Here is a 10,447-nt window from a genome sequence, read left to right on the forward strand (position 1 = left end):
GAACGACTTTACAGCAGGTCCTGTCCCTGTCACTCCACCAGAGCAGGACCCCTCTGCATGGAGGTATGTGTGTTGGACTCCTGAGGCACGCTGTCCGAGTAATGCCCGTATTGTTGAGCTTAGTCCTATTTTGGTAGCGAGAGAAGTCTTCTGCATTAAAGTTAAGCTCCTTGGCTGGTGAGATGCACTGCAAAGTAGTCCTGCCAAACAGAGTCCTCCTGATTAGGAAACTCTTTCTTGGCTTCTTTATCTCCCTTGGATAACAAACACCATGTTCAGTCACAGAGGGGTTGATTCAGCACCCCTCCCTGCTCTTCAGTTGCATTTACTTGCCAGATATCTCATGGATCTCAATGTGACTGTAGGCTCAGGCTGGATGTGAGGGGTGGGGCAGATCCTCAGTAGGGTTGGCAGCTAGGATTTCATACCATGTCACAGGTCATCCACACAACCAGCATCTCCTGCATATGCTTTTCCCCTTTGTTACTGAGCCTGTGCATTGCAACAATCACACAGCCCTGCTTATCAAGGTGCTATATCGAGAATAGTCATTTCTGAGGTGTTCACATTTTATGGTCATGTGGAAAAGAGGAGAGTGTAAAATGCCTGCTTTAAAATAAAGCAAAATAAAGCAACATAAAGCATTTTTGCTTTAAAATAAAGCAAAATAAAGCAACAAAGCAACCTGTCAGGTCATCTGCATTTTTAAAAGCAGATTTGGAACTAACCAATGGAGTGGTTTTTGGTAGTTTTCTTCAACCAATAAAGTTTTTTTTTTTTTTTTTTTTTTTTTTTTTTCTTTTTTTTTTTTTTTTTTCCTGGATAGCGAAGACCCCAGTCACTATGGGGTTCCACAAGGATCTGCTTTAGGGCCGGTTCTCTTTAATGTTTTCATAAATGACTTGGATGCAGGACTTAAAGGTATGCTAAATAAGTTTGAGGTTGACACTAAACTGGGAGGAATCTCTCAGGAGCAGAGGGGCATTGTAGAGAGGTCTTGACAAATTAGAGTGCTGGACAATCACCAGTGGTATGATATGAACAAGAGTGAGTGCTGGATTCTGCACCTGGGCAAGGCAACCCTGGGTATATGTACTCATTAGGGGATGAGAAGCTGGAGAACAGACACACAGAAAGGGATCTGGGGGTCAATGGCAAGTTGAACACGAGCCAGCAGTGTACCCTGGCAGCCAAAAAGACCAACTGTACCCATGGGTGCATCAGGCATGGCACTGCTAGCCGGTCAGAGGAGGTGAGTAGCCTGCTCTGCTCTGTGCTGGTGAGGCCTCACCTCAAGTACTGGGTGCAGTACTGGGCACCACAGTATAAGAAGGATATAAAACCATTCAAGAGTGTCCAAAGGAGGACAACTAAGATGGTGAAGGGTCTAGAGGGGAAGACATATGAGGAGTGGCTGAGGTCCCTTGGTTTGTCCAGCCCAGAGCAGAGCAGGCTGAGGGGAGGCCTCATGGCGGCCTGCAGCTCCCTCACGAGGGGAGCGGAGGGGCAGGCGCTGAGCTCTGCTCTCTGGGGACAGTGACAGGACCCGAGGGAATGGCATGGAGCTGGGACAGGGGAGGGTCAGGCTGGGTGATAGGGAAAGGTTCTGCACCCAGAGGGTGGTCGGGCACTGGGACAGGCTCCCCAGGGCAGTGGTCATGGCACCGAGCCTGCCGGAGTTCCAAGAGCATTTGGACAACACTCTCAGACATAGGGTTTTGGTTTTGGGTGGTCCTGTGTGGAGCCAGGAGTTGGACTCAATGATCTTTGTGGGTCCCTTCCAGCTCAGGATATTCTATGATTCTGTGATTTTATATTTTTCCTCTGAAAAGACTCTCCATGGTCTGATGGCTGATAGTGCATTTTTGCTCTGTTTTTCTAAACAGCCCCCTTTTTAGAGTTCTGAGAACTAGCTTCCCAGTCATCAGGGCCACATAGCTGGAGATTAGTCTCAGTGTGGGGCTGGGGAGGCACAATTTTGTGAAGGTATCAGGTCATGCAAGTCAGCCTGGCTGAGTTTACTTGATACTGAACTGCTTTAAAGATCTTAATCAGCAAAGAGGGATACCTTTATGGCCTTTTAGGAAAAGAAGCAAAACCACAGAATCACGGCATCTTTTGGGTTGGAAGGACCTTAAAGATGACTGAGTTCCAACCTCTCTGCCATGGGCAGGGACACCTCCCACCAGACCAGGTTGCCCAAAGTCCCATCCAGCCTGTCCTTGAACACCTCCAGGGACTGGGCAACCACAGCTTCTCTGGGAAAAATGTTCCAGTGTCTCACCATCCTCATAGTAAAGGATTTCTTCCTAATATCTAACTTAAATCAGTTTAAATTCAGTGTAAGACCCCTTGTCCTATCACTAAATTCCCTCGTAAAAGATCTCTCTCAATCTTTCTTATAGGTCCCCTTAAAGTCCTGAAATGCTGCAATAAGGTCTCCCTGGAGTCTTCTCTTCTCCAGGCGAAGCAACCCCAGATCTCTCAGTCTTTTTTCATTGGTGACATCCTTCAGAAAAATGGTTTGGTTGTGTACACATTCCTCAGTCACTTGCAGCACAGAACTGAGTGACCAGAAAGGACAGAACCAGGGAAAAAGCAGCAACATTTAATTATATTTTAAACTGTACACAAGTAGTCCCATACTGATTCACTGCTTTGCCTTGGCATACTTAGAGGTCTTGTTCATCTCACTGATTTCTAATTCCTGACCCCCATCTGCTTTCCATACAAGGTTTCATTCAGGCATAAATTCTGCAGAGGTGTGCGTATGTATTCTGTGCGACTTCTGCAACTTTTCAAGCCTTTATAAAGGGTTGAGCATTGGTTTTAAAACAAGCTGAATTTAGTAAGATTATTTACATGCACAAATTTAAACATTATTAGAGATACTCTTCTCAAAGTGACACAAAAAAGGAGAAACACCTGTGGTTACTAAAAAAAGACTTTTTTTTGTATGGGCACAAATAGAAGATGTGTGTTATTTATCCCTTTTACTATGTTCAATGAGTATTATAATATACAAAAAATGGAAATTTTGGTCTTTTTATCTCCCCTTTCCAGAATGATCACAGTAATGAACAGAAATACTAGAGAAATTGCATGAATAAATACTGATAACTGAGGTAGGAGGTAATTTGTATTTAGGACATGTAAGCATTTTTAGATATTCTTTAGGCATAGTAAAGGAATTTTTAAAATGGCATAGATTTTATTTTTTTATCTTTTTTTGTTGTTGTTGTTGACTCTTGTCTTTTTTCTTAGAGTGTTCCTCAGTAAATTCTCCAAATCTTATCCTGATATATCTTAATCTAATTTTAATATATCATAAAGATAGCACAAGATTCTGAAAATACTTTTTCACATCTTCTTTTTCCAGTTAGATATCCCACTTCATATGAAAATGCATACTTGGTATATATGTCTGTTTAATGTATATCACTGGAAAATACCCAGTTTTTCAGATGAGTAAATATGATCATTTTCTTTAAAAGCTATTTAAGTAGAACTGAAAATGTTGCTGAGACAAAATACTGCATCATTAATTTCTTTTGCATTCAGAATATCAGGAACACTGGTTTTACTTTGAAGCCAAGTGGCAGTTTTACTTGGAGGAAAGAGAAATCAATGAGGAAAACCAGAACAAACCTGTCTTTCCGGACAACTATGATGCAGAGGAGAGAGAAAAGGTAACTGTAACTTCAGAAAATGTCCAGAAAGGCTCTGAACTGAGAGAGGTATTTTCAAAGGGACACACCAATATTTTACAACTTTTTCCAGTGCCAGAGCAGAAAGTCTTTGTGTTTTCTTTTTTCCTAAATTTTCAAGGAAGAACAAAAAACTCTCATCCTTGGTGCAGGTTAAGTGTTGTTGTAAAAAAGCAGCTGCAGTCAGTCCTGAGGTGCTAAAGGTTCCTGCAGTGAGAGAGGAAGTCCTGATGTCAAATGTGGTGATACTCAGTGCAAGTACAAAACTCGTAAATAAACTCCCATCAGCCAGGGATATTTGAGGTTGGAAAAGGCAAACATCCAGCTGGAGGCTCTCATGAGAGCCTAGCAAAGCTGTGGCCCAAGTCCCACAGAAATCTAGTAGGAGCTGGGTGTAGCTATGGTTATTTGAACAGGAGACAGCCCTCCTAGGCAGTTATCTGCAAACACAGGCAGTGTCCCAACTAGTTTTAGGTGTCTCAAGAGATGGTGTTTCACCGCATCTCATGGGATACTATTTTATAGCGTATGTGATCTTTCTTTTGACTTATGACTTCTGGTTAAAACTTCTTAAGAGAAATAATGCCGTTCTTCAGTGGTGTTTACAGCTCTCTGATACGTGCTGGCACCTCTCAAGTTTCTCCACTTAGCAGCTAAGCAAAAAGTATGTGGTTCTTGTCACCTTTTCCCATAAATCAATCCCTTTTTCCAGACTCTTAAAGCTCAGCTCTATTCTGAGAAGCCACTTTGTATATTTTTAGGTGTTCATCTATGCAGAGAAAGGTACCAATGGAAGATAGTTTGACTCTGGATAATTAAAAAAAATGCTGTAAATATAAAGACTAGATCTCCTTCCTGTTTTATTTTATCAGTTCTGTGCTATGAACTTGTTCCAATTTTTTGTTTCTTCCAGTTCTACTGGGGTCTTAGAAGAGTGTTATGAGAGATTGAACTGAATAGAATCTCCTCACAGTCATTTTCAAGAGAAAACTGATTCAATTCCTAATGCAGAAACAAAATTTATCTTTGTATTACCTAACCCAACTAGTTTGATCTGCTAAAGTATTTATTTTGATGCACAAGAAAGGAAAATGTTGCTTGAACTCCATTGCCATGCAAAGACCACAGTCTGGCAGAAGTCCCTCATTTTGCTTACAAATTGATCATGTTTATAGCCACTGAAAGAATAATCAAAGAGAAGGCAACCATCCTGCCTGTCTGTTTCTCAGGACTGTTTGCCTTTGTGCTCCCTCCAAACCATTTTGTGTCTGATTGCCTTTCTGCAGGCAATTAATAAACCACAAATATCTGTCACCCCTTCTCACCAGCAGGTTGCTTTGGGCAGGTTCCTGGCACCTATCTGTAGGCACGCAGCAGCCGCAGGTGCTGTGAAAGTTAAGCTCTCAAATGTGGCTGATCTGAGTATGTTGCAAAGGAGATTTCCCTCTATAAAAAAAAAGAAATGCACTTCAAATGTTAAGCAGCAAAGGTTGCATTCTGTATAAAGAGGTATACAGCTTAAACTTGGAGATAACTGGAAATGTGGGCGAAGAAAAACAGATTACCCGTTCTTGAATGTATAAACATAAGGTAGGCAAGCAGATCATAGTAGGATAAATCATTTTTCAACAATATATGCTTTGTACATGTTAGATATAGAGTAAATAGGCAGAAATTGCACTGCACTCAGGTTCAGCCTTGCTTCTGCAAACACACCCTTGCCCTGCTCACTTTCCCAGTGCTGGACACATTGCATGACAAACAAAATGTGAGAGGGAGTTTGTCCCCTTAAGTTGGGGTTGTTTAAACCAGCACCACAAAAGGTAAAAAAGTAGAAAAGTGAGTGCTAGCCAGCTGCAGGTCATCTGCTCCAGGGTGAGGAAGGCAGAGGCAGCTGTAATTACTGACTGCAGGGATTTGCAGAGAGGAGGGGATATATGCATTGCCTCTAGGGCTTGGCAGCAGAAGGGAGCGCATAGTCACATCCACATCCATCCACCCTGTAGTCTTCACTTGCCCTTGCCGAGGGAAGCCAGGCTGTCGCCCATCACAGTGCAAGGCTGCACTTTTGAAAAGTTTGAGAAATGCTGCCGTGGTGCAGATCGATCCCAAGGAGCACTCTTCCTCAAATAAAGAATTCCCAGCAAAGTGAGGTAACATCAGATGTGTGCAGAACATCAGCAATCGTGAGGGCTAAATGGAGCGAAACTTGAGACGCCGGCGTGCTCACCCAGAATAGCACTTCCACGGTTTGTGCTTGCCTTTGGTAGTGTTGCACCTGCGTCCGTACTGCTCCACCAGAGTAAAAACTGCAGAAATAAGGCTTTACATTTTGCTTGTGTTAGAGGACAGCGTGAATAAATATTCTCTTTAGTTTGCAAAGAAAAAAAAAAAAGCATCAGACTGAAGGTAATCCAATTCTGCCCTGTTTGATGTAAATGCAGATAAACCACAACAAAGTATGTACTGGTTGAGGTGGAAGTGAGTAGATGTAAGTGCAAATCTTCATATACATTGCAGAAACCACAGGCCAGCTAAGCAGCTGCAACTGACTTACCATAACGCAACTTAAACCCCAGGAACTAAAGCTGCCAATTTCCTTTAAATGAAGTTATTTTTAATGATAACTTTATCAGAGTCTTGAGTTCATTTGGGGATTTTGGGCAGGTAGAAGTGAGTTCTGGAGGTACTTCCTCTAGAGGAAATCCAGCTGCCTTTTGCAAACAGTGCTGTGTTTTGGTTTGTTTTGGTTGTTTTTTCCTTCTTTCTTCTCCTGGGAAAGAAGCGTTTCTTATATTTGCAAGTTTTTTTCACTGTTTTTTAATGAAAGAGGAGAGAATGGGCTTGGCAAGAAAAAGTCAGAGAAAGTGACCTGAGTTAACACAGTCTGAAACTGAGTCCCTAAAGAAATTACCAAATCAAACCTTTTTCAATGCCCACATAAAACTTGGCTAATTAAAACTTTTGCAAACATGTGACGAGGGAAGCTGAGAACATTTCCCAGAGGCAGAAAGAAGACCGATAATAAAAGTCCTTTCCAACCCTAAATTTTGAAAGAATAGGGACTTCTAGGGTGTGAAATTAGAATCTTTTTTGATCCTTTTTTGTATTCTTGGCTCGCTTATATCAAGCCAAGTGCTTGACCTGCCAAGTTCCTTCATGTCCTTCAGTACTGGGGTTCCTCCACTGTGGGCATGGTGGCCTCTGTCCCTCAGAGAGATGTGCTGCTTCCAGAAGAGACCAACGAGCAGAGAGAGAGGGAGCGTAGCAGAGCCTGCTCTCCAGAAAGCTAAATATGCAGGAAGCTGTTTTGCACTCAGTCATCAGCAGAAAGTTCAGGCACCCATCTGCTGTCTACACCCATACAAAATGTCAGCAATTGGCAGCAGGACACTTGCCCTGTTGAGGTACCCATCAATCTTCTCAATGTGAAACAGTCCCAGAGCAGAAAAGCTCAAAGCTCAAGAGTACCAAATACCTCCTTGCGACTCCTAGGGCACAGGGACGGGGTAGGCAAGTGACATATAGGGTGGTAAGCTATGGCACATATCCCCCTTTCTGTTGTCCCACCCTGATGCCTCTATCTTTCCTTCAGACGTACCGGAGGTGGAGCTCTGAAGGCCGGGGTGGGAGACGGGGCCACGACGCCCCCATGATCGCCTACGATGCCCTGCTGGGGTGCGGCGGGGACTGGACGGAGCTCTGCAACCGCTCCATGTTCCACGGAGGTGAGGACGCGGCCGCGGCTCCCATCCCCTGCTCCATCCTGCCACAGGGTCCTCACAGGAGGTGGGAAGGAGACCTGCCTGTGCATGGCCGCAGTTGACCAACCTGCCATGTCACTGGTTATCTCTGTGTCTCCTGGTTCCACATCACAGAATCACAGCACGGCTGAGGTGGGCAGGGACCTCTGGAGATCATCTGCTCCAATCCCTGCTCCAGCAGGGACACCCAGAGCAGGCTGCCCAGGACCATGTCCAGGAGGCTTTTGAAGATCTCCCAGAAGGGAGACTCCACAACCTCTCTGGGCCATCAATCACATTCTTTTAGCAGCAGCTGCCATGCAAGCTATTTATGGTCCTTGTCAAATGTTACTTCATCAGAGTCCCACGGTTTTGCCAGAGGTGCATGAGAAGTAAGTCCAGTATAACTTAGTAAAGTTTTGGCATCTTTCTACACCAAACACTAGCACCTTTGGCAAAGCCACCTTTTAACTGTATATAGTGAAGCCAAGTAAGGCAGAAAAATAAACCAGTGCCCAATCAAGTGCCTGCCAGATAAATCTTAGAGGCACAATAAGTTATTTCTATACTTTTGCAAGTGATAACTCTCTTACTGGCAGCCATGCACCCTGGGCCAGGGCAGGTGATCCCAGCACTGAAAACACCTGCACCATGGTGGTGGGAGGTGGTGGCCCCTCACTGCAGAGTCTGGCCAGCAAGAACCTACAAGGACCACAACGAACATCGTTGCTACTTACCATGGGGTTAGATGTTTTAAATCACACAGTGCCATGCTGTGATGTTAGGATGGGAGACACAGTCTCCAAACCAGTATATTTGTTGTGTAGCAGGGACTCCTGCAGTTACTGTTCCCTCCTGTGTTCCTGCCAATGGTAGCTGCTTGCAAGAACTGTTGGGTTGCAGTGGGTTTTCCCCAAGCCAAATTAGTAATGAGTCCCTTCTGTCAGCAATGATCTTGTCCACTCTGCTGGCCATGCCCCTGCCTCTGCCTCTGGCCACTTAGTCTCTCATTTGACCAGACGTGTCCTTCCCTTTCCTAATGCTGAGAAGGTGATTGAAATGATGTTAGACAATTAGTGAGCCAGAGCACATCTGTCATGCATCTCCCAGTTGCTTACCCTCCACTAGTGTTAGCCCTCAATCACATTTTCTGAAACCAATCAACAGGTTCATAAACCACGTGTGTGAGCACATCAGACAGACATGCATGACTGTCACATCAGAGTGAGTGTCTGTCCCTTGTTCCTCCAGGAAGCCAGGCCAAAACCAAACTGTCCTGTCCTGCTTCTTCCCCACTCCCCACCCCAATGCACACACACACACTCTGCATGGAAAAGAGATGACATAGAGCAGATATAATAGAATCTGTGTAATCAAACATCACAGAAAAAGTAAACAGGGTGATCAGTCCTATGCTGTCTCTTCCACTACAAGATCTACAGGGTATCAAATACGAAGAGCAGGTGAAAGCTTTGAAACAGACCAGAGGAGATGCTCCTTTCAAACAGTGAGAAAGGATGTTGTAAATGCTAAAAGTTCACCTGCATTCAAAAAGTGATCAAGCACTTGACAGACCCAAGGGAAAAGGTTTGATGAAGTCCAGGAGATAGAGAGACCACTCTAGTTCAGGAGCACACACCGCAGAGGCATTGCTGTATGCTGGCCTTGGTGTTACTGTCTTCCCTAGGCATGGGACAAGACACGGGGTCATGCAAACCTTTGGGACTGACCCAACATGGCCATTATGTCCTTTCCACACTCCATCAGTGGCTTCATACTTCCTCCCCTGTGCAGTGCGGGCTGTGGTTTTGTACTTAAAGGCGACCCTAAGAGAACTTTGCATCTGTGCTTGAACCCGCAGGAGAAAGCGCAGCGACTGGATCTATCGCGGGCTGCCTGTACGGGTTGGTGTACGGCCTGAGCAAGGTTCCCAAGGGCTTGTACCAGGACCTTGAGCAAAGGGAGAGGCTAGAGTACTTGGGCGAGAACCTTTACCGACTGTCCACGCAGGAAAAGTAAAGCAGTTTCTGCCATTTTCTCTTTCTATAAAGACTATATCGAACCCTGTAGATAACTGAGTGACTTTAACGGTGAAGGAATTAGCTGAGAGGTAGTCTGAAAGGCTGTATGTAGTCTGTGTGCAAGTGAAGATAGCTGAATAATTCAAGAGCAACTAGGTTTTTATGGTGTTCTTTTTTTACAGATGTAGGGATTTCTGAGTATAAAGATTGCTACTTAAACCCGTGAGATAATCTCAAATGGAAAAAAATAAATAAAACCTCTTTTGATTGACTTCAGTCTAACTTGCTATAATACCACATTCTAAGCAGCTGTGACCAGTAATTACACGTACAAAATTAATTTTCAGAACTAATGCTTTCCTGCAAAACTAATGGCAGTGCCCACTTATGGGGATATTCTCTGTATATTTGACAATCCTTTCACCACGGCTGTTCTGCCTTGTTCTCAAATCTAATGTGTCTGTGACACTTGTAAACCTAATATCTCACGGATTATCCTTTAATGAACCGCTGATCCCTGCATCAGCACTGTGGTGCAAGGTATTGTTACATTACAAGCTTCCAGAAAAGGAAAAGCCAACACTAAAAATACCCCCAAGGCTCAGCAAAGCATCAGCGTGTCCAAACTTTCTCATTTACACTTTTGTTGTTCTTCGGTCTTCAGAACAAACTTTTTTAAAAATACAACTGGCTGAAATATTTGTAAATAAATTAGTGCTTACACTATTTCCTAAGCATCATTATTTATTTTTAGACTGAACAGATTATATGTTGCTGTATCAGTATCAGAATTTTTGGCTGAGGTCTTCAAGCAGTTGTAATAGGTCAACAGTACGGCTGTGATACATTTCACAGGTCTGAGAAACAGAAACCCTGGAAATAAAACAGTTACAACTGCTTTTTTGTCCTTTTTTCTTTTCTTTTCTTTTCTTTTCTTTTCTTTTCTTTTCTTTTCTTTTCTTTTCTTTTCTTTTCT

The 10,447-nt window shown here is 43.7% G+C and overlaps 1 protein-coding gene across 6 annotated transcripts in view; it reads left to right on the top strand.

Moving 5' to 3' along the window:
• Positions 1–10,447, top strand: part of ADPRHL1 (ADP-ribosylhydrolase like 1) — a 37,030-nt gene that overhangs the window by 14,159 nt on the left and 12,424 nt on the right. For 3 of the 6 annotated variants that reach the window (XM_035317548.1, XM_035317572.1, XM_035317564.1), the window contains exons 5-7: positions 3,562–3,689; positions 7,303–7,435; positions 9,312–9,465. In XM_035317548.1, coding sequence (XP_035173439.1) covers positions 3,562–3,689; positions 7,303–7,435; positions 9,312–9,465 — 415 coding nt within the window. Of the gene's footprint in view, positions 1–3,561; positions 3,690–7,302; positions 7,436–9,311; positions 10,198–10,447 lie in introns of those variants that run through there. The other 3 variants (XM_035317581.1, XM_035317588.1, XM_035317557.1) reach the window with 3 other exon arrangements.

This window comes from Oxyura jamaicensis, chromosome 1 (genome assembly GCF_011077185.1).
Source record: "Oxyura jamaicensis isolate SHBP4307 breed ruddy duck chromosome 1, BPBGC_Ojam_1.0, whole genome shotgun sequence".
Taxonomy (NCBI): Eukaryota; Metazoa; Chordata; class Aves; order Anseriformes; family Anatidae; genus Oxyura; species Oxyura jamaicensis.